General features: G+C 45.9%; 1 protein-coding gene across 1 annotated transcript in view; it reads left to right on the top strand.

The window, feature by feature from the left end:
* Positions 1-16,213: 16,213 nt before the first annotated feature.
* The window catches only part of PDE10A (phosphodiesterase 10A), a 606,111-nt gene continuing 598,771 nt past the window's right edge, over positions 16,214-23,553 (top strand). Inside the window, exons 1-2 of the mRNA XM_090042732.1 lie at positions 16,214-16,609; positions 17,191-17,419. Of these exons, the coding sequence (XP_089898858.1) occupies positions 16,289-16,609; positions 17,191-17,419 (550 nt within the window). The 5' untranslated portion in view covers positions 16,214-16,288. The remainder of the gene's footprint in view (positions 16,610-17,190; positions 17,420-23,553) is intronic.

Raw genomic sequence — 23,553 nt, 5'->3', positions numbered from 1 at the left:
AACCTCTCTGGATAGCCTGTTCCAGTGCTTAACCATTCTCCTAGTTGGAAAGTTCTTCTCAATATCCAACCTAAATTTCTACTGTTATAATTTAAGACTGTTAACTCTTCTCCTGTCCACTGTGCTAGCAGAACAATCACCATTCTCCCTATGACCACCCTTCAGGTTCTTGAAAGCTGTTATCAAATCCCCCCTAGGTCTTCTCCTATCCAGACTAAATAATTGGAGTTCTTTCAGTCTTTTCCTATAAATCAGGCCTCTAACCATTTTTGTTGCTTTCTACTGGCCTATTTTTACGTTGTCATTATCTTTCTTGAAGTATAGTGCCCCAACATGGGCACAGTGGCTGCTTGCAGACATTAACGCCCCACACTCCCAACCCCAAATGGTGCTTTATTTTAAACTCAGCGTGCTCCCACACTGTACCCCGTGCACACCCAGAAGAAGCATTATGTTAGTTGGACCCAGTTTGCCCAACATCTGTAGAGATTGGGCATTTTCATGGGGCTTTATTGGCACTTTTGTCTAATAGCGGATTGAATCAGCTTTAGTTAAAGGCACCAAAAAGCCCTGCTGAAGTGCCGGGTTGAACTAACGCACTGCTCTTTCTGGTAAAACGTGCTTTTTTGTTTTTTGGCAGCGGGGTGGGCGGGTTTAACATCTGCAAGCAGCCAGTACTCCAGGTGAGGCCTCATCAATGCTGAATAGAGTGGAAGAATTGCTTCTCTTGACTTACAAATGATGCTCTTGTTAATGCAGCCAAGATGGTATTGGCTGCCGTGTTGTTGTTGTTGCTGCAACAAAAGCATTCTGTTGGCTCATATACAGTTTATGGTCCACTGTAACCCCCAGGTCCTTTCTTGCAGTAGTTCAGCCTAGCCAGTAATTCTCTGTGTATTTGTGCATGCGATTGTTTGGTCCTGAGTACAGGTCTTTGCACTTGCTCTTATTGAACTTAATTTTGTTAACTTCAGACAAGTTTTCTAGTTTATCAAGGTAATTTTGAATCTTAATCCCATCCTCCAAATTGTCTGTAACTCTATCGAGCTTGGTGTCACCTGTAGATTTGCCAAGTGTGCATTCAACACCATCTTCCAGATCATTGTGGATATTAAACAGTGCTGGACAAGGGACAGAACCCTGGGAAACCTGATTTGATGCTTCCTTCCAATTAGGTAAGGAGCCATTCATGACTACTCACTGAGCATGATGATCCAACCAGTTATGCATCCACCTTAGTACTTTCATCTAGACTTTCTTTCTTTAGTTTACCAATGAGAATGGGAGACAGTTTCAGAAGCCTTTCTAAATTCAAGGTATGTGGCATCCACTATTCTCCTTACATCCACAGAGCTTGTCACCTTATCATAGAGGGAAATAAGTTGGTCAGGAATTCCCTGCTCCTGTTGAACCCATGCTGGCTGATCACCTTGATGTTGCATAATCTTTGCAGGTATCCAGGTCAGATTAACTAGTCTGTAATTTTCCGAATTCTTCTTTTTTCCTTTTGTAAAGATGGCCACTATATTTGCCCTCTTCCAGTTGTCTGGGACCTCACCCGACCTGAGTTCTCAAAGAGATCAGCCAACAGCTCTGTAATTACCTCAGTCAATTCCTTGATTCATAGATTCATAGATTCATAGATGCTAGGGTCGGAAGGGACCTCAATAGATCATCGAGTCCGACCCCCTGCATAAGCAGGAAAGAGTGCTGGGCCTACATTACCCCAGCTAGATACACATCCAACCTTCTCTTGAATACCCCCAGGGTAGGGGAGAGCACCACCTCCCTTGGGAGCCCGTTCCAGACCTTGGCCACTCGAACTGTGAAGAAGTTCCTCCTAATATCCAATCTAAATCTGCTGTCTTCTAGCTTGTGGCCATTATTTCTTGTAACCCCCGGGGGCGCCTTGGTGAATAAATACTCACCAATTCCCTTCTGTGCCCCCCTGACGAACTTATAGGCAGCCACCAGGTCGCCTCTCAACCTTCTCTTGCGGAGGCTGAAAAGGTCGAGTTTCTCTAATCTCTCCTCGTAGGGCTTGGCCTGCAGGCCCTTAACCATACGAGTGGCCCTTCTCTGGACCCTCTCCAGGTTATCCGCATCCTTCTTGAAGTGCGGCGCCCAGAATTGCACGCAGTACTCCAGCTGTGGTCTGACCAGCGCCCGATAGAGGGGAAGTATCACCTCCTTGGACCTATTTGTCATGCATCTGCTGATGCACGATAAAGTGCCATTGGCTTTTCTGATGGTTTCGTCACACTGCCGACTCATGTTCATCTTGGAGTCCACTAGGACTCCAAGATCCCTTTCCACTTCCGTGCCACCCAGCAGGTCATTTCCTAGGCTGTAGGTGTGCTGGACATTTTTCCTCCCTAGATGCAGCACTTTGCATTTCTCCTTGTTGAACTGCATTCTGTTGTTTTCTGCCCACTTGTCTAACCTGTCCAGGTCTGCTTGCAGCTGCTCCCTGCCCTCCGGCGTGTCCACTTCGCCCCATAGCTTAGTGTCATCTGCAAACTTGGACAGAGTACATTTCACCCCCTCGTCCAAGTCGCTGATGAAGACATTAAAGAGTATCGGTCCAAGCACCGAGCCCTGCGGGACCCCACTGCCCACACTCTTCCAGGTCGAAACCGACCCATCCACCACAACTCTCTGGGTGCGACCCTCCAGCCAATTCTCCACCCACCGGACTGTGCAGTCATCCAAGTCACAGCCCCTTAACTTGTTCACCAGTATGGGGTGGGATACCGTATCAAAGGCCTTCCTGAAGTCCAAGTATACGACATCCACCCCTCCTCCTGCGTCGAGGCGTTTTGTGACCTGGTCATAAAAAGAGACTAGATTGGTCAGGCACGATCTGCCTGCCACGAACCCGTGCTGGTTTCCCCTCAGCATAATTTGTCCTGCCGGGCTCTCACAAATGTGAGCCTTGATGATTTTCTCAAAGATTTTGCCAAGGATGGAGGTGAGACTGACTGGCCTATAGTTACCCGGGTCCTCCTTCCTCCCCTTCTTGAAAATGGAAACCACATTGGCCCTTTTCCAGTCCTCCGGGACTTGACCCGTGCGCCACGACCGTTCAAATATTCAAATATTCTGCTGTACTCAGACAGCAGAGCCAGACAAGATGCATCTTTAAAAAATCCAGTTTCTCTAGGTAATCTCTAAACCATACTTTTTCTAATCTGGCCTGCTTATTTTCCCCTGTCCTTGCTACTGGCTGTGCTCACCATACAGTAAATGATCTTACTCCTGAAGACTGAACTAAAGAAATCATTTAGTATGTCAGCCTGTTGTGCATTATCTATTATTAGATTACTCTCTATGTTCACTATGACTTTAACACTTCCTTGGTCTTCTTCTAACTTCTGACATGCTTGTAGCTTGCCTTTTCTTTTCTTTATTTTTCCCCTTTTATGTCCCTTGCTAGCTGTATCTCAATGTGTGCTTTGGCCTTTCTGATTTTCTTCCTCCATGTTTGTGCATAGTATGCTGCAGAGAAAACACTGTCCCCTTCACAGGAAATTGTGATGAAATTGAAACAATCAAACAAAAAAAGTGGGCTGACTCCTCATATCTTTCCTATAAAGTTTTATGAACTCATCTGTGGATGAACCACAGATGTTATAGGAGATATGGTTCAGCTGCAGAATGTAGCCCATAGAAGAGATCGGAGTGGAAGGAAGTAAAGTGGAGACTCCCATAGGTCACTGTGAAGACATAGTTTAATGTTGAAAGAAGATGACATGCAAAGTATTGATTTGGAGAATGCTGAAGAATTTAATTTACATTTAAAAAGTCTTAAAGAAACATTTGAACGTTCTCAAACTTATACTGTTTAGACTTTGGCTGAGAAGTGAATGTATTTCATATTTTATCTCCTTTTTCACCCAAAGTCTATTTTCAACAGAAAAAAGAGACTTTTCACATACATACATATACATATTATATGGATTTTTTTAGGCAACCCAACTGCATGGTTCAAACACCTGAATTTGAGACACATTGATGTAGGCTCTGTGCTTCACTTCCACTTACAAAAAGTTCTGCCATGAGGCAATGAGGGGTGGGCAAAGATGCTGTTAAGCCATCCCATGATATGCTATGCCAAAATGACCCCTGGATTAAACAGCAGCCCCATCCTGAGGGCTGTGGTAATTTATTTATATTAGTGTCCCTATTTCTGTATCACGTCCTAATGACTGCTGTAACTTCCCTGCTTTTCTTGCTAACGCATGTTCCTGGCACACTGTCTATCTAGAACCTGGAAAAGAGAACAACATAGGACTGCTTTACGTGAGCCCTGACTTCCACTTACATTGGAAGAATTCCCTATTCACCTATACACAATTGCGGAGTCTGCTGTGACACACTGGAATTCCAGCATGTCGGAGCAGACTCAATTAATCATAGCAATTGCTGTGTCCAGCAGCCTCCTGCGTCTCATGTATCAGCATCTCTGCACTTAAAAATGGCTGTGGGGGTACTTGAACTAAAGGTCGTTGAACAGGGACACTGATACACGAGATACACCAGCACTTTAATAAGAGTGGCTCTCAGAGCCGCTCTAATTAAAACACCACCCTCCCCACCCCCATAGCACATGCAGAAGTGCCATATATGCTCACTATATGTGGCTTGAGCAAGTGATTTGGAGCCAACATGGACCCCATAATTTTGGAAAAAAGAAGATCCTGTCCAAGTAGGAGAGGATACAGAAGGGTCAAGTGGCAACAAGAAACCATGTTCTCAATCACTATGAGAAGACTCATGGAGGAAAATGGAAGGGTCAGAGTGCCAGACCTGAGCGATAAGAGGTCTTTTCAGAGCTTTCCTTCTCTTCCAGACCTTTCTTGATGATTGGATTTGTTCCAAGTCTCTCATATTGTACTTGTTTCTCAGATACAATATTACAATAACTGTGAGGAAATACTGATTTAAAAAAAAATATTTTAATGACAAAACATTTCTCTGTGTTTGTGTTGCCTTGTGTACAAACATCTTTATGTTTTACCTATAGTTGAAAGAATCAACTCTTATCTTTTACAAACCTGTCATAGTCACTCTGATTTCATAGTGGTGTCAGGAATATGGAAAATAAATAATTGAAACACTTTTGATCAGAGTTGTAAAGAAGTCTGTGACATAATGTGACAGCATCTTTTTGTCATTTGGACCTTGTGAGTCTAGTGTAGAGATCCATTGAACAAAGTCACAGAAAAATACATATATAAAAAGTTACCCTGGTTAATTGAGATCAGCCTTGCACAAAATGAAAATGTTACTTTTTTACAACTAAGATGGCTGCTGCATAATGATGATTAACATTTCTGAAAACAGACAAGGTGGCCTATCATGGCAACATATGTTGGGCACATCTGAAGGATTTGAAAAAGAAAAAAAAAGAATAAAAAAAACCCCTTAATTTATTTATGTATGAGAAACTATTAGATTACAGGAAACACCTATTGCAAGTACAAAAGAGCAAATTTAAGTGACAGCTCTATAGATTACTGCCTTGAGCCTTCACCTGTTCTGTTATATGAAGAAATGGAGATGAATTTAATGAAATTACAATACTTGTTCCATGTTAAAAGAGTATAATTTTATTTTTTGCAGAACACTTCTTATTTCTTGAAATAGGTACAATGCTGGCTTCTTAGTGGTGTTGAGTCTCGTGTGAAACTTATAAATATATTTTTTCTGCTAAACTGTCAAATCAAAAACACTTATCAAGGTAGTCATTTTGCTAGTTTAAGAAATTAAGAACTGAATCAGTCAGTCCTCTGGGTTTGTTTTGCATTATGTCAGCGTGTAGTCTGTGCAATGTCAGTTTCATAGAACAATGAGATCATTATTGCTACTCTAAATTCAAAAACTGTTAGATATTGTTAAATTCTAGGCTTATTTTTAATTGAGAGAGATGGTTGGAGGACAGGTGTGTAAACCAGAAACTCTTAAGTTCTACACCTCCCTCTAAACTCCTCTTAGAGCTCTGGTCAAATTGCTTATGGCCATTTCAGTAGTATCTTTCTTGAAGATTCCCATGGAAAACAATAGAACTACTCATGAATTAAAGCACTACTCAATCGGAATGAAGGAGGAAGAACAGACTTTTCACCTCTTTGCTTTTCTTCCTAATTTATGAAACAAAGATACTGGCAACCCCCACTTATCACTCTTAATTGGTTCGGAAAAAAATGAGCGTTAAGCAGAACTGCACTAAGCGAAACCCATTTCCCCACAGAACTTCATGTAAATAAATTTAATTGGTTCTACCGCTTCTTGCTGCCACCGGCCCTCCCTGCTGGCCTGCCAGCAGCTCCAGCACCACGTGCCAGCCCAGGCCCCATGTTCCTGCCGGCCCGCCTGGGGCCCCACTAGGTCCTGCCATCCTGCCAGCCCTTGCCTTGGACCCTATGCTCCTGCTGCCCCACCGGCTCTGGCTCTGGGCAATGGCTTGGACTCCATGCTCCTGCCACCCCGTTCTGGGCCCTGCCAGCTCTGGCCCTTGGCACCAGCCCAGGCTCTGCGCTCACGCCCTTCTCACCACTACCACCACTCCTTCCCATCCACTCACCAACCACTCCAACACCATGTGATGAAGTGGACCTCATGCTCCTGCCACCCCGCCCTGGGCCCCCACCAGTGCCACTCACTGCTTCACTTGCCAGCACCGCTTCTCCCCACCCTCGCTCTCAGCATTATAGCAAAACATGCTGAGTGCTAAGTGAAATTGGACAGGTACTTTAAATGAGCGCTATAGTGAAACTGCATTAAGCAACCTTCTGTTCAGGGATAAATAGATGTCAGCAAATCACTTGGAAGAATTTTTGAAAATATGCCATCTAAATGCTAAGTTTTCAGTCAAAATGTGCAGGAGTCACTGTTAATAGACACAAACCAGTTATTTTTGGTATGAGTTTGGGAATGTGGTTGCTAGAACTAGGCCCTATTGCTACACATATCTACAATATCTGGAAAAATATAGCTCGCTGAAAAAGACCTATTAGGAAAAAATGTTGGTCCGCTTGAGAAGACTTATAATGCATCACTGAATGTCTGCTACAGAATTGAGTCTCTGATAAATAACTCTTAAGTGTCATGGACCAAATTATTTTGGAAAGTTATGGCACACATTGTTCTGTCCTTGACTATTTAAGGATGTCTGACTAGCCCCCTCTAACAGAGTTTAGTAATTCAAGCTATTAGAAGAGCTTCCCTTTACATCTGCTGATTGTTTGCATGTATCACAATGTGCTAGGCATGAAGTAAGCTCTCTGTTTTTCAGCACCTATGGTACTTTTCTACTTCTGTGACTACCGGAGGTTTCAGTGTTATCAACCAGCTCCCCTCCACCCCTCCCAGATTAACCAAAGCACACAGAAAAATGCAGTGTAGTGTATTCTAGAGGCTTTTCCTACTTCTTATTATTTCCTTGGATTCAATCCTATTTCTATGACAGTCATCAGCATAAGTCCTATTGTCTTCAAGAGCAGGATCCAGATTCTAGACCTGATTTTCCTTTATGCTAAGGCTGCTATACATATCCTTGGTAGCATAAGGAACCCTTAGGATGGGTAGAAATGTGTACATAATTACATTCATACTTGCTTTATAGTCCCTCTATATTACTAGCGGAGCTGCTTCAATATGACAGAACTCGCTGACTGCATATGGTCTCCAGCTATGGGCTGATTGTGGGACTTAAATGTGGGGTGAAAAATGCTTGGTGCTTTTAGAGCAGTGATTCTCGACCTTTTTTAGACTTGAGACACCCCTCCATAACGTTTGTGATTTGAGCAGCATCCCATTTCAAAAACTGATTTACTTATTATGGTGCTTACTGCTGGGGAAGAGTAGGAACCAGCAGCAGGGAAGAGGAGGAGCAGTGGAAAGGAACGAGCTTGCACCAAACTCCTCACTGGAGCCTGTGCTTACCTATCTTCTTCTCCTCTCTCTCAGGGGCAAAGGCTGTCATGGCATCCCTGGGTGCTCTGGCACCTTAGTTGATAATCGGTGTTCTAGAGGAAGTACTTGGTAGGTTCCAAGATGGAGTCTTAAGACCACAAGTACTTTAGGGGTGGGAAGGGCTAAAGTCATGAGACCTAGAAAATGTTGCATATGCTGTACTTGGTAGTGTAGAATTCATTTTTTCTTCTCTCCTCTTCTCCTCCCCCTGCAAAGAGAGAGTAGTATACAGGCCTAGTGATTGGGCTTTCTGAGGTAAAAAAAAGAAAAGAACTTTAACTAAAATATATCTCTTTTGGTCTTTTCTTCTTCTGGTAAATTTGGTTATTTGCTCTGTCTGCATTGGAGTTGAACTGGACAGAACGGGGCTGCCTACTATTGCTGTTTCAATATCCTCTGGATTTTTAATTTTATAACATTTTAAAATATGCGGCAGTCATTCTGCCTAGTCAATAAAAAAACATGAATGGCATTTTGTAAGCATGATTGACAGTTTGGTGTGGCAATGCCTTTGATTTAAAATAAAGCAAGTAGTAAAGTGTTTGTAAACTGACCTCTTTGTGTTGAATATCTTTTGTCTGGTGATTTCTGTTAGTGACTTGTATGAAGCAAATACCCAGTCCAAATCGATCAGACTGAAAGCAAAGTACATCTACATCATGGATGGAATTGGCCTTTAACAAAGCCTGGCATAGGCCTAATCCTGGACTTCTTATGTGGGGCCTGATGGAGACCCAATAAAGCCAACAGAAAGACTCCTGTTGATTTTAATGAAGCTTTGGACCAGGAATTCATTTTCCACTCGGGCAAAGCTTTCATGTTACTGGACAGACTTCAGACTTAGGCCCAAGGAGTTTCAATTCCTTTCAAGTCTGAAGAGACTTCTCCACAACCACTTCTCAGGGATATCTCTGACCTCCGCTGAAAGACACGAAACAACTCCTGAAATCCTTCTGCTTAACAGAACTGATGGGTACTCAAAAGTGGTCAGTGTTTAAATGAAAACAAGCTCCTGAAAATGAGTTAGCCCATATGGGCTCTTCTAGGATTTCCTAAAGTGGGGTGTGGCACACTGCCTTTCAGACCATGGAGGGATATGGGGCCGAGGCATAAAACCCCTGGCCTAATGGGAGATGTAAGGAAGCTGGGCAAGGAGTGGGTGCATGAAGTCGGGGATCCACCTACTGCTGCTGCCATTGATCCAGATATGGGGAAGCTCCAAAGCTGCTCCCTGCCCTGCTCCAGCTGGGGGCTGAGGGGAATGGCTGTGCAGGGTGCCAGACTTGGCTAGGGGGACAGTGGCAGTGGCTGTTCTCCTTCAAGTGCCTTCCTTCTTCCAGCACCTGCTTGTTTCCTGCTCCCCTCAGGTGTCCCCCACTGGCCAGAAGCAGGCATTGGATGGAAGAACTTATCATTGTTCTTGCGGGGGACCTTGCACCCTGTGCAGCTATCCCCAGGGTAGGGGCAGCTCTGGGGACAGTTGTAGTGGCAAGCGGGTTCCTCTTTCCAGCTCCAGCTCCTGGCCACCAAAGACCATGGGGAGAGGGAGGAAGGGGGAGTGGCAAGGAGCCAGTGTAGCCAGATGAAACCCACTGGCTACTGCTACTGACAAGCCCAGCATCCTGTGCAGCTGTTCCCTTCAGCTTGTAGTTAGAAAAGGGAAGCAGCAACACAGTGACTCTGTGGCACCCGCCTGGATCTTGTCTTGAGTGCAAAAATGTCAGGAGATAAGAAATTTAACATATGGTAATGTAATGGGGGAGGGGGCAGTGGCAGAGCAGTCCAGATGTCTTGTTATAGCTCCAGAGCTTTCAATTTGATCTTTGCTTCATACCCATGCTGAAGGCTGCCCTAACTTGACCCAGCTGTAAATAAGTTCCTGGTTATTTGGGTTGGAGAACCAAAATTTGTTGGATGTAATGCTGGCCACTTAACTTCTTTCTGTGGCACTGGTTACAGAAGCTGGCCTTCTTTAACTAATGGGCCAATAGATATGGGTAGACCTTTGACCATGACTTTTGAATACTTTGGTGCATTGAACTCTCTTCTTCAAATGGCCTATCTGAGGTACAGCTTGTCATGGAGAGAAAAGAAATTAAAATTTAATTTGAGGAAGGAGTAAGGAGTACTTTTTCTATTAGCAAAAAATGCAAGTACTGCTACGGACAAATGATTCTAACTTGGCTGTATGCCTATCCCTAAAGTGACCTCTTTTCTTCTCTGGTACACTACATCCTACCCTCTCACCAGATTTGATTTGTCCTAATTTCCTCCTTCCTTAACTCCTTAGAGAATTTTAGGTCAAAGAACATCATTAGGTCACTTCTAACTGCTCAGCCTAGTATGGAACACCACCTCTAATGTTCCTGAGATGTCTGCCCCATGGTTTTCTTATAGATTCATAGATGTTAGGGTCAGAAGGGACCTCAACAGATCATAGAGTCCGATCCCCTACCTAGGCAGGAAAGAGTGCTGGTATCAGATGACCCCAGCTAGATGCCTGTCCAGCCTTCTCTTAAAGACCCCCAAGGTAGGGGAGAGCACCACCTCCCTTCAAAGCCCATTCCAAATGTTGACCACCCTTACCATGAAGTTTTTTCCCGATATCTAGCCTAAATCTGCTCTTTGTCAGTTTGTGACCATTGTTCCTTGTTACCCCAAGAGGCTCCCTGGTGAACAGAGCCTCTCTGATTCCTTGCTGCATCCCCCTAATGAATTTGTAGGCGGTCACAAGATCACCTCTCAGCCTTCTCTTGCAGACTCTGAAGAGGTCCAGGTCCCTCAGTCTCTCCTCACAGGGCTTGCCTTATAAACCCCTGACCATATAAGCGGCCCTCCTCTGGACCCTCTCAAGTCTATCAACATCCTTCTTGAAGTATGGCACCCAACACTGGACGCAGTACACCAACCGTGGTCTGACCAATGCCGCATAGGGGGGAAAGTATCACCTCCTTGGTTCTATTTGTCACGCATCTTCTCCCCTTCTATTGCAGAAGTCAAGGATGCTTAAGAAATGTCAAGATGGCAATTGCTGAAAATGGTCTACATTATATACAGGGTGTTGAGAATATACTAAACAAAGGACTATTTTGATCTATGTTAGGAAACATTTCCCACTCAGAGGGTTGAATAAATTCCCAGAGGAAGGTAAAATTAGTTAAATGGTGCCTGGGCAAAGCCTGGGAGAACTTAATTTATGGAACTAACCTGGTCATCCTTTGCCAGTATCAGAATAGGTGACAATCCATATTTCCACCTCTAATATCTGTGATTCCATAATAAAAAAACAAGATCTGGCCACACGATAATAGTATTAGTACCACTACTTGTTTGAAGCTGAAGTCAAGCTGTAACATCCTAGAATGGGAAGAGGTAATGATGCAAAAATTCTATTGTATGTGACAGAAAATAACATTTCTATATTTTAAGGGGGTGGGGAGCAGTGGTGAAAAGGGAGGCCTGCAGTAAAAAGTGTAATATAAAATTAAATATAAGATATCATAGGGTCATTCAAACAGGAAGGATCTCCCATGCTTTTAGTTTTATCCCCATTAAACACCCTTGAGCATTTCTATAGAGGGGAAAATATTGATGGGTTCCTAGAAAGGAAGTTCCCCAAACCGGCAGCAAAGCTAAAGACTGTAAAATCAGACAGTGCATTAAAGAAGATATTTGCTGCCTGTTTGTGAAATACCTAACATTTACTTTTTTGTGGCCAGCACCTCACAGAAGTCAGTTCATCACGACAGATGTGTTAAAGGCCATGCCAGCCGTGAAATTCATTCTGGTAAATGTTTACTCAATCTCCATCTACGAGTGCAACCTTCATGCTGCCTTCCCTTTCTTCCTTGGTTGAACTTTGAAAAGGAAAGCTACATTTTGTAGCTGGGTGAGATGGGATGTGCTGCAGACCTCTGTTTGAGAATGTATTGGGCTGACTTAGATGTCCTAGGACATGATGGTGACTCTCCTGGTGTGAAAGGCTTATAGGTCAGTGTCCTCAAAGAGCCCCACCAGGCTTTCTGCCTGGCCATGGGGGTCAGGTTTGAAGCTTGAGCTGGTCTTGAAGTGTTGAGCAATCTCATGTACCAGGTGCTGGAAGGACAGCTTGAACTTCAACTTCTGGGGGATGGAGACAAAAACCCAGAGGTGAGTAAAGAGCCTGGAGACCTGGATGAAAACTTAGTAAGGGGAAGCAATAATGGAAACCTTTGTAATGTTCTCAGGGGAACGATAGGCAGTCAGTTAGATACTTGAAATGTGAGAAGTATGGGGTGCAAACAGGAAGAATTGGAGGTCCTAGTACAATCACAGAATTATGATGTAATCGGGATTATGGAGCTGTCATGGGATAGTTCACATGACTGGATACATAGTTCTGTGTGCTGGGAAAAATATGTAGATGGAGGAACAGGTAGTCTGCAGCCCATGCTGAGGCACCCTGTGCCCCGGCCAGTTGCTCCTCAGTCACAGTCAGCCCTGGGCTGGGTGCTCCCTGTGCTGCAGAGCCCCTGCGCTAAGGCATGTGGACCCCGCCATCTCAAGTCACACTGCACCCCAGCCAGCTGTGGAGTGTGCACTGCAGCACAAAGTAATGGCATGAATTTGTGCCGCTACATCTGCATGTCCCTGCTCATGTGGACATGGCCTCTGAGTTTTTGTAGCAGAAGAATTGCTGTGATACTTTTCCACAGTGAAAAAAAACAGCTAGGACCTGACATTTCCCAAGGGGTGCTTTGAGCCTTAAAAGGCTGAAAACTGCTGGTTTGGGGAACATACATAGTGTAAAATTGGGTGGCTCCATACCATGGCCCTGGTGTGAGGGGCGTGAATGAAGTAATGCTATTTCCAATGTGGGGCAGGGAAACAGAGGGCAGAGGAAAAAGCAGCAGCCTGGCAACTTGGCACCACTCTTTGTGGAGACCAAGTCACCCATGTCCCAACTCTCAGCTCAACCCACTCCATCACACTTGTACCATCCCCTTTGATATTCTCACCCTGTTGTTTTTTTAAATATATTTTGGAAAAAATTTCGTATTCCAGGTCAAATTGGCCAAACCAGCTCTGAATCCTTTCAACTGAGCAAAACTCAGTCATTCAAACACCATGTGTGGTGCTACAACTGGCAAGCATCCCCCACTCCAGACTTTTCAGCTGGGGGCTACAGATACTCCCAAATGCATTGGTGGGCATCCTTCAGGCAGGCCTAAGCCTGGAGGCTTGGGGTTCAGATACCCCTGGGTCTCACTTGCCCTTAGCCAACGGCTGCAGGAGCAAGCTAGGGAGGAGTCCCCCATTTCCACAAAGTAGGTGTGTAGCCAAGATACTCCCATTGGAAACTGGCCAGTGGAAAGCTAATTACAAGACTAGGGGCATCCCAGTGCCATAACAAGTGGGGGTGAGTGGGGCATCTTCCCTGGGTGCCAAAGCAAAGGGATGCCAACAGGTGATGCCTAGCTGGGGTGGGGCACAGGACGGAGCCGTGAGTGGCTTGTTTGTGGGGGTATGGGGATGGGAGAAGGGTGGTTCCCACCACTGTGTGCACTCCTGGGCAAGCATGGGAGGGCATGTGCCCCCCGGACCTGTGTGGGGCAGGGGCAGGCTGCTGCTGTGGGCTTTGCCCTGGGCTCTAAGCTTCCTTGCTATGGCACTGGCGTGTCCTGTCTGCAGCGCATTGAACAGGGGCGCACCCTCCATAATGCAATGCCATTTCAGTCCACCTTGGTTCAGGTGACAGATCAGTGTATCGACTACACTTGATCACAGCCGCAAGTGATCTCCAGGCCCTGTTTGACTTTGAGGAGAAGGCAGGAGGGGCTTCTCAGGCCTCCTTGGCTCCCCCACCCTGGCTGACATCAGCCCTGGGGAGGCGGAGATAGGCCAGGAGAGGGCAGAGCCCCCCTAGCCCAGGCCTGTGGGAGCAGCCCAACTCGGCTCTGCCTCCGTATGCCTTGGGAGCCCGCCGCGTGCAATGAGAGGGGTGATCGGCACTGATGCAAGCACACTTGCTCCTATCCTGGAGTAGCGTGTTGTTGGCAGGCAGCTTCTTTGGTTATTTATGTAACCCGGGTGGTACTCCAAGAGGTACCCCCTCTCCAACTGAAGGGATCAAAGCAGGTGCACAAGCGCTGTGGAAGGTGTAGGGACTTTCCCCCTATAGAGCACAGCCAGACCACCAATGGGGACTTAACCATATACCTTTGAATACTGGGAAGGTAACAGGCATCAATCAGAGGGTACAGTGGACACTACAGTACCCCAAAGGGGCAGGATTCAACAGAGGTTAGACACTTACAATCATTGACAAAAAGACAGGGTTAACAAAATATAAAATAAACAGCAGAACAAACAATACAGGTTGGTGAAATAATGCACAAAATGCAAAATGTCAAGGAAATATGGGGCCTTGGTACCTGGAGAGGGAGAAAGCATAGTGAACACTTTTCCACTTCAAGAAGATTAGTTTTTATTGGCTTGCTCACCCCAAGTCACTTCTGCTAGGACTTGAACCCAGATCTCCCATCTGATAGGCAGCAATGCTGCCATGCAACCACCACTAGTAGCATTAAGCTAGTTTGCTAGCGGTCTTGACCTTCCCAGCGCCCCAGCCTCACATCAAGCTGCCTGGCCTCTCGTTGGAGGAGGTAGAAGCAGAGCTGGGAACCCCTCAGGTTGCTGCTCAGATCCCGGCTGGAGGAGGGGAGCCTCTCCTGCTGGCTGCAGCCTCCTAGGGGATCCTGGAGCCTAGTGGGGGGGCCTCTCCTGCCAGCCGCATGCGCTGCTGCCTGCAGGTCCTGCTCTTTCAGGGCACTGCTCCTGCCCCACTAGCTCAGCACTGTGAAGCTCCTTTCTTGTTGTCCCTGGCTGGTCTTTCCTGAGTCAGCCCAGCTGCCCTTTTATTCCCCTCCAGGAGACCCAAGGGGCCAATCAGGGGATGGGGGGGGGGCGGGTGAGTCTCTGGGGCCTGATTGGTGCGGAAAGGGAATCCCAAGTCCTCCAATCATCTTTTACCCTTTCAAACCCCTGGGCTAGGTCACTGCCAGCTAGCCCCTCACATCTAATACCCAAGCTGTCATTTCTAGGACACTAGATCATGGAGGGGAGGTTGGGGGGGGGGCCCTGCTGATGCACCCCCCCCCGCTGATGCACCCCCCCCCGCTGATGCACCCCCCCCCCATGTTGCAGTGCTCGGGCAGAGTAGAGGAGATTTCAACTCAAGCCCACGCAGCCCTCTGCGTGACCCCCTCCCTCCCAGCTTGCCATGCAGTAAAAGGCAGCAACCCCCTTGTGCGAGCAGGCGATGACAGTGTAGTGAGCCCACCTGGCAGCGAGACTCCTGCTTCCCTTCACTCTCCCCCCACCCCCACTATTTTTTGTAAGCACCTTCCCTTGCAGGGCTGCAGAAAAAGGATCGCTGCGGTGTGTCCGCGGCCAGGCAGCGCTGCTTAGGAAGGGTTTACTGCACTCTTCAGCCTGCCTCCCCCACCCCATCTGGGGCTGGTCCTGCTTGGAGCTGGGGGGGGGCTTACTGCATGCCCTCCTGAGCTCCCTTCCAGCCCCCGTTTTCTGGGCTGCCGTGCTCCTGTCTGACATGCCTAGGGAAGAGGGAGGGGGTCCCTTGCCCCCGCCCCTGCTGGGGAAGAGACACGGCTGTGATGATGATGATGATGATGATGATGGCTCTCAGACACGAGGTCTCCCAAAGTCTTGTTACTTGCAAAAAGAAACGTTTCTGGAGCTGGAAGGTGAGACTGAAGAAGTCTCTGCTGAGATCCCTCCTTGCCTCTCCTCCCCCTGAGATCCCCTTTTCCACTCCTCCCTTTGAGATCCCCCTTTTCCTCTCTCTCGAGATCCCCCTCTCCTCGCCCTGAGATCCCCTTTCCTCTCTCTGGCGATCCCCCTTTCCTCTCCTTCCCTGCCTGCTTTTCTCCTTCTTCCATTTATTTGTTTGGTGAGCGCCAGAGAGCGAGCGAAGGGGGAAAAAAAATCATCTTAGCCCGAGCCTCTTGCTAAAAGGTCCAGACTGCTTACGTCTGAGCGCCCCTTATCATTTCAATGAATGGCAATTGCAGCCTCGGCGCTGTTATAGCAATGAAGCTACAGACGTCATTGCCTCCTGTTGGACGTGAGATGTGTCCAAGCATCAGCCCCGGTAGCTTAAGGGGAAAAAAAAAAAAAAGAAAAAAAAAAAAGAAAGAAAAAACCACACCAAACCCAAGCCCCCAAGTGCTGAACTTCCCGGCAGCCGGCAGGCAGCTTGCTCGGAGCCGGCGAGCCGGCGCGCCCCGGCCGCGGGAGGCCGGCGGGCGGGATGTGCGGCCCCCGCCGTGCCCCGGCCCAGGCGCCGCGCGCGCTCCGCTTGCAGCCCGCTCCCGGGAGGGGGAGAGCGCCAGAAATAGCTCCCGCCAACCTGCCGCTTCCCTGCTGCAGCCTCCGACCCGCGGCAGAGGCGCTCCCCGCCTGCGGTGCTGCAGTCCCGGGCCCGGGCACCCGGCGCCCGCCGCTCCGGCCGCCAGAGGACTTGTTCCCCCAGGAAGATGCCCTGCTGCGGGGACGCTCCCCTCTGCCCCCCTCCTCGGGCCGCAGCTCCTGCCACTTGTCCTGCGAGGCCACCTGGTGCCAAGCCTGGAGGGTAAGTTGCTCTCCCCCCTGCGATGTGAGCCCGGCCCAGGGAGCAGGAAGGCTTCGGGGGTGAGGGGGTGGCACCGGGCACCTGCAGGGCTGCGAGGGTGGCAGGGAGAGGCAGAGTTGGGCAAGGTGCCAGAGTGTTGGCAGCCCGACTCATCCCGCAGGTGCCTGGCCAGCCCCACCGCAGGAGTTCAGGGTCCCTGCCTCGCCCCAATCTCTTGCCCTCCTCCAGGAGTTCAGGATCCCTGCTCTGCTTTGGAAAAGCCTCCAGTCTCCCCCCCACCTCCCGCCCCTCATTGGGAACACAGTGGGCACCCAAAGGTCTCTATCCAGGCCTCTGTCCCCTCAAAAAAAAAAGCCCCTGCAGCTTGCAAAAGCAGCAGAGGTGCCCTCAGCTCCCCTCTCCTGCCCTGGCTGGAGGAGCAAGGAGGGGTGGGGAGTGGGGGTGGGGGGAAAGCCTGGCCCTTCCACCCCCTTAGATGTGGGGCTGCATGGATGGGCTTGTGATTTGTAGGATTTCTCCACTTAGTCCCTGCCTCCTCCTTGCTCTCCAGCCACTCCAAAGTCTCTTCCCCTCTCTTGAAGCAGCGATCTCTTTCCATCTCTCTCTCTCCCCTTGTGTGTGTGTGTTTCTCTCTCTCTCTCTTTCTCTCTCCCCCTCCACATACGCTCATCTCCCCGGAGAGAGAGAGGGGAGAAACTCAACTCCGAAACACCGGCCAGATGTCAAAGAAACGCAAAACCCTGGAGGGTGGAAGATCCGGGCCCCCCCAGGAGGAAGCCAGAGTCCCCTTTGGGGCCAGCGAGGAGCAAGGTAGGGAGCAGGCCTGCAGGTGATTTGAAGAGTGGTGGGGTTGGGGGGGATCCTAGCACAGGAATGCATCAGGCAGACTCAGCAACCCTGAGTGGAGGGAGCCACGGAGGTGACTTTAAAATTTAGGCCAGATTGTTTCTAATCGGAGCACTGCAAAGCAGGACTGTGTGGACTGCGGCATCCCTGAACTTTGGAGAGTGAAGGGGTTAAGTTGGGGGTGGGGAGCAAGGAGAAGAGGCAATTGATCCATTGCAAGAGAGGGGGAAATGCAGGTTTTCTGCTCAAGCCAGGTTCCCTTTCCTACTTGCTAATGTGTCAGTTATCCTGGTGTATTCACATTGCCTCATCTATTTGCAGCCTGTCCAAATCTCCGTTTCCAGGGTGGCTCCTTGCCTGGGCAGCGAGTGATACATCTGGTTGTGGCTGTGTGTGTGTCTTGGGGGTGGGGGTGTCCAGTTTTCTTCCCTAAGCCCCCATCCCTGATATGATTTTAGTTGCGTCATGTTGAGGCTTCCGAATGCTGCACTTGCAGTGCACTTTGCATCCAGCTAAAGTTGTTTTTTCAACAGCTTTGGTGCTTTGCTGTAATTTTGGAGCTCTAAGTATTTGTGGTGAAAGCTGCTCTGTACTTTCTGACAAGATAATATCAACATAGAAGCTGAGCTGGTGTAAAATCAGCCATGCACTCGAGTATTAGGGAGTTCTGCAGCCCATTTTTTTTGGTTCCAATGGTTCCCTTCCTTTGTGCTTGCTTAGACTCATAGGGCCCAGAAGAACCAAGCCAAGCTTCGGTATTTCTGGGGTTGCGGCTAGAATGCAGAGGAGAGGAAAGGAAAATACTAGTCAGATTCAAAACAGTGTTTAAAGCTGTTGATAATGGCTATGGAGACTCAGATGGGACCTAACGGTGTGCATGGTGGAGTCAGAGGACTGCGTCTATTTATTCCTTAGCCAGGCTAGCATTCGGGAATATGGTGCTTTTGTCTTGGCAGGTGGAAACCTGAACATAGAGCAGATAGGGATAGAATGAATGTGTTCTCCAATATGGAGTCAATGGTCCTTTTTTGTAAAGAATGATGAGGATCGTAATGTCACAGAAGTCACCCCAAATCAAGACATGTTATCTCCGTAGTGGTAGTTTGTTGCATTGGGTTGTTGAGGGTTTGGGGGGGGGGGTTCTTTCTTTCTTTCTTTTTTTTTTTTGCAGTGAAATGTCTCAAATCTCTTACCTGGTGTGGTCTTTGGGCATCGTTAGAAAGCAGAGGTCCTAGGGATGCACCATTTATCTCAAAAGAGACTGTTTTAGAGTTTATGTGATTGTTATTTTAGATTGCTTTACTCTCCCACAATGAAAAAGAAGCTATGTCTATCATTTCCTAAATCATTTGTCTATTAAAACAAATCCAGTCACGTGAGGAACATTTTTAACACCGTGAATGACTTTATTTGCATGACAGCATATATTATTTTTGCAATCTGTGGGGAAGAAATAGGGATTGCTGTTCTTAACCAGAAGATTTTACCATTTCATCAGCCGTAGATGAGGTAAAACAGAGAAGGGATATTCAGCATTGACCTGAAAGTTGGCTATAGGTTACACATCATTTTAATTTAATTGGATTACTAGTGGGATGTATAGAAGCACAGTGAACATTATTGTAATGCAGTGGTGTGTATGGTAATTTTTTTTAACTCCACAATAGTATTTCCTATAAGACCTCTGGTTATGTAACAAGGAACAGAAAATTTAATTTTAACCAGATATTTTTCTTATGTTGGATGTCTACCAGATAATAAATAAAATAAGAGAAAATATTTAGCACTGCACTAGTATGTTTATATTAAGAGAGCAAATAAAGTGTAAGTTTTCTCGGCAGGAGGATACACAAGATATCTGCAAATCAAACTGGATATGAACCTATGTTGTGTTTATATAATCCAGGTTTATATAGTCTCTGACCTTGTAAATTTTGGGATTAGTTTAATATCTGATTTGTACTTTTTGAGACCAAGTGTATTTTTATGAATCTTTACTGTTTTTATTTTATTTGCTCCATTGTATTACAGAAAAGAATGCTGGTGGTTGCTAATTATATTGTCTGTGTGACTACGTAACTGTAGAAACCATTAAGAGTGTGCAATGTACCACAATATTGTAGTGAGCATATTTTTTATGTGAAATGGTGGATATTGATGTTTTCTTGACATATCAGATGTACAGTTATTTTGTGGATTCACCTGAAATGATTTACATGCTGTGTGTGGTTGTAGTACGTTTACCACCTCTGTAGAGAAAGCATATTTATGAGGTTGGAATGAGGGTATAATATTTGTCCAGAAGTACCGAGAAGCTGTGTAAGTCGTGGGTTTTTGCTTTGAAATGTATATTAGTGTTGGGTTTGCATTGGTAAACTAGGACCTTTGAATGAAACAGCCCCCCTTCCTCCCCCCCAACCCCCCCCATCTGATTTCTGGACACTGCCAAATCCAATATTCCTGCAGAACACAGATGCACAGACTCTGATGTCCTTAACTAGGGAAATTACTTATTTCAGTGGCAGAAATATGGATGTTAGAGCCCCCGGTTCTAGATCTTCTACCTGAATTCTGTGCATTATGTGATAAATAGGAGGATTTTTACCATAAATTACTCCTTCCTTTGAAAGCTAATGATACTTTTTAAAGCACGTAGTGAGCACGGCCTAATTGTCCAGATGTGTTGTTTCTTTACCCAAAGGAAATTAATGATTATGGAGTTTTGTTCGGCTCTCTCCTGTGCTCAGTAAATACTGGAAGAGACTGGTGGCCACAGCGCAGGTGTCTCTGGGGTGCGCTTGTTCTTCAGTCTTCCATGAAACATTCTGTTAAGATTGTCCTAGATCTGTTTCTAACTCTGTTAACTTATAGTCTCGTTCTGCAACGTGTTGAACATCCTCAACTTGCATGGTCTTTAATGCGGACTCTTAATAATGGCTGTCAATATTGAAGTGTGGAGACAAAGTAGATCTGATGTGGTTTTCGCTTTCACCTGTCTAGAGAGGTTGGTATCTCCAGTGAAGTCAATGGAGTCTCATCAGGATCGGTGTTTTGAATTGAACTTCTGGATATCTTGTGATACGTGCACTAGGTGGTTCAGCATATGTCTACAGGCCTTGTTGCTTCTAATACTTTGGCTGTATCTTTGTTTTTGTTGTCATTTAAGTGACAAAGGTGGTGTTGAGCCACCAAACGAAAGCTTTATGCTGCTGAATGTCTTACACAAGCCCAGAGACAAGAGTCCAGAAGACTTCTTTGTTTTCTATGATCCTTAGAAAGCTGGTGAGAACATGCAAAGAGGAAAGACTTAAGTCAAAAAAAGCAAGTTCAGTAGACTTTGCGTCCACAAAATTTGAACATGATTGAAAAAAAAATGTAACACAACAGGACAACCTCTACCTTGTTCAATCATTCTCTTCGCAGCTCTTGGTTACTTTTACCATTATCCAATTATTACTGCTTTAGTGTAATAATATTTCAGATATCTTCTTCCATGGGGAGATTTGTTGGGGTAAGGGTTGAAAGGCAAAATGGTTCTTTGAATCCTGCTTGAGGCACAGTTAACATTATTTTGTGTGCACGTAAAATGAGAACATTTCTTTCTCAGTTTGGACTGTGTATAAAAGCAAATAAAGATGCTTTAGGATGAAGTTCTGCAGAGTGCCCTCATGTGTGCTACCATGCATGTCTACGGCAGCTGAGGGTTCTCAACCCTCTGTAGACCTGCACTCCCAAAGCAAGACAAGTTCAAAACTGTTCCACAGTCAAAGTTGATTCCCAATCCTGCAAACACTCATACACATGAGTAACTTTTACATACATGACTAGTCCCATAGAGTTCAACAGGAGCAGTCGTGTGCATAAAGTTAGTCATGTGTGAAGATGTCTGCAGGATTGTGGGGGTCTTGGTTAATATTAACCAATATTCTTGGGGGTCACTCTTGCACAAAGATGCTTCAAATGAGAAGTGACAGTTAAGATCCAATTGTTATCTGCTTAAAAAGAATCTAAGTGTATGAGATCTTAAACATCTTTAAAAATCATCCTTCTGCCTTTGATTTTGATTGGTTTAAAATGTTAATTATTTGAATAAATCTTAGTTATTTTAAGTAATTTTTTCTTGCAGTTTCAGAGTAGGCGTTTCAAAATACTGAAGCCCTAATTCTAATGGTCTGTTTGAGGTTTACATTGGTGTGGCTAAGACCAGCATGTAATCCCATGTTTGGATTGCATTTTTTCTGTGTATTTCACTTTTGTAGAAGCAGTTGCTTTCCAATACAGTTCACTGCATACGTTGTCTCTGTATAAATGAACATCTGGATTCCTTACATTTGTGCATGTTCCTGCTGACATTCATGATTCTGTAGTATTAATATAGAGAGGGGAGTAACTTGGCTCTTTCTTGCTGTCTGAAAATTCAGGCTCTTTCCCCGACACAAAGTGTTCCCATCTTTGGGTTCTCTCTTTTCTGCCCTCTGGGCTTTGCCCAAGCTGCTTTTTTTCTGTTCCATCTTTTTTTCTCCTTCTACTTATGACTCTATTTCTTAAGTTTTGTATTGCCTCTTTGATGATTGTAGGCCTAGCACTCTCCTTTTCCTTAAAGGTCTGATCCATGATCCATACAGCTTATAAGGTCAGTGGTTGCTCTGCTGTGTGATCTGTGTTTATAATCTGTGGGCATCTATACACGTGCAGTGAGGCTGCTCCAACATGCTGTAATTACAGTGCATCAGTGTCGCCTCAATTAATCCAGTCTGCCAGAGCACGGTAATTATCACACTCCAGCAGATCCAGCATCGCATGTATCAGCATCCCTGCACAGAAAATGGTGGCAGGGGTGCTTTAACAAAAGCTCACTCAATGAACTTTAGTTTAAAGTGCCCCCACTGCCATTTTTCAGCACGGTGGTGCTGATACACACGATGGTCCAGCTCTCAGAGCAGCTCTATTTAAAGACTCCCTCCACTCCTGTAGCACATATATAAATGCTCTGAGTTCATGCATTTTGGGGCAGGACTTATATGTGTGGCTTTTCGGGTTTTTTTGGGTGGGGTGGTAGAGTGGTTATAAAGTTTTGGGCACAGTTAGGCTATTATATAAATACAGTAATGTAAACAATGTAAAAAGATTGGCCCAGTCTGGCTTTGGCTATAAAAGCCAGGGCATGTGACTACCAAATGAAGAGAAAAGCAGCATGACAAAAATTACCTAGGGAGCATGACGGAAAGCTGACAATACTTTTGAAAGTAGGGTAGCTCAATGGATTAGTGACAGTAACTGAGCTGGAGTCTTATGTTGAGTTGATCACTCCTCAAGCAGTGAAGGTTGTGACTTTTGAACATTTTGGAAGTAGAAGTATGTCATGTTTCTCAGAAAACTAACTGCAGTTTTGAAATAAACCCATTTCATGTGCAATGATCATTCACTGAACCATGTCATCTCTGTACATAGTCATAAACAATGGGTACGTTCAACAATGCTGTCATCAGTGTTTCCTGCTGCTGTGTAGTTTCCTACTTTGTAACTGACATGCACCATAGACAGCCATTTTGTCATTACTTTCTGAAACACCCTCATATGAGTAAAGCAGAAATATAACTGATTTAGTGGATGAGGTATGTGTCCCTGCCAGCTGGTGGCTCTGTGGACCACATTTAACCTGGTGAAAGGGAGGGCAACTTCGCTGATTTCAGTGAATATAAGTCCTTATTCACTAGGGCTGAATTTGATAGATTTCTTAAGTGTGAGTGTGAAAATAAGGAAGAAAGGAGAAGAGATAAAAGAAATGTAGAGGTATGGATGCTTTGGAAGAGAGGTGATGGGTGTATCTTGGTAGGCAAGAGATATATGCTTTGAAATAAGGTGTTGGAGAAACTAATGGGAGAATGTTATTTCTCCATAGTTACTTGCTGACAAAATATTCTGTGTCCCATTCATTTCATCAGGGTACTTTAGGATGTGCTGCCAAAAAAAAAAAAAAAAGGATACAAGTAGCTCTGTTGAAGTCTGTGCTCCAGCCTGGCATGTGCTAATATTGTACCTTGCTAAATTAGGTTTGTAGTGTGTGAGTCATGCCCTTTACAACTGTGCTGGTGACC

Source organism: Crocodylus siamensis, chromosome 1 (genome assembly GCF_052110815.1).
Source record: "Crocodylus siamensis isolate JL-2025a chromosome 1, ASM5211081v1, whole genome shotgun sequence".
NCBI lineage: Eukaryota > Metazoa > Chordata > Crocodylia > Crocodylidae > Crocodylus > Crocodylus siamensis.
The sequence above is the reverse complement of the archived record's forward strand: the minus strand, read 5'-3'. Positions and strand labels throughout refer to the sequence as shown.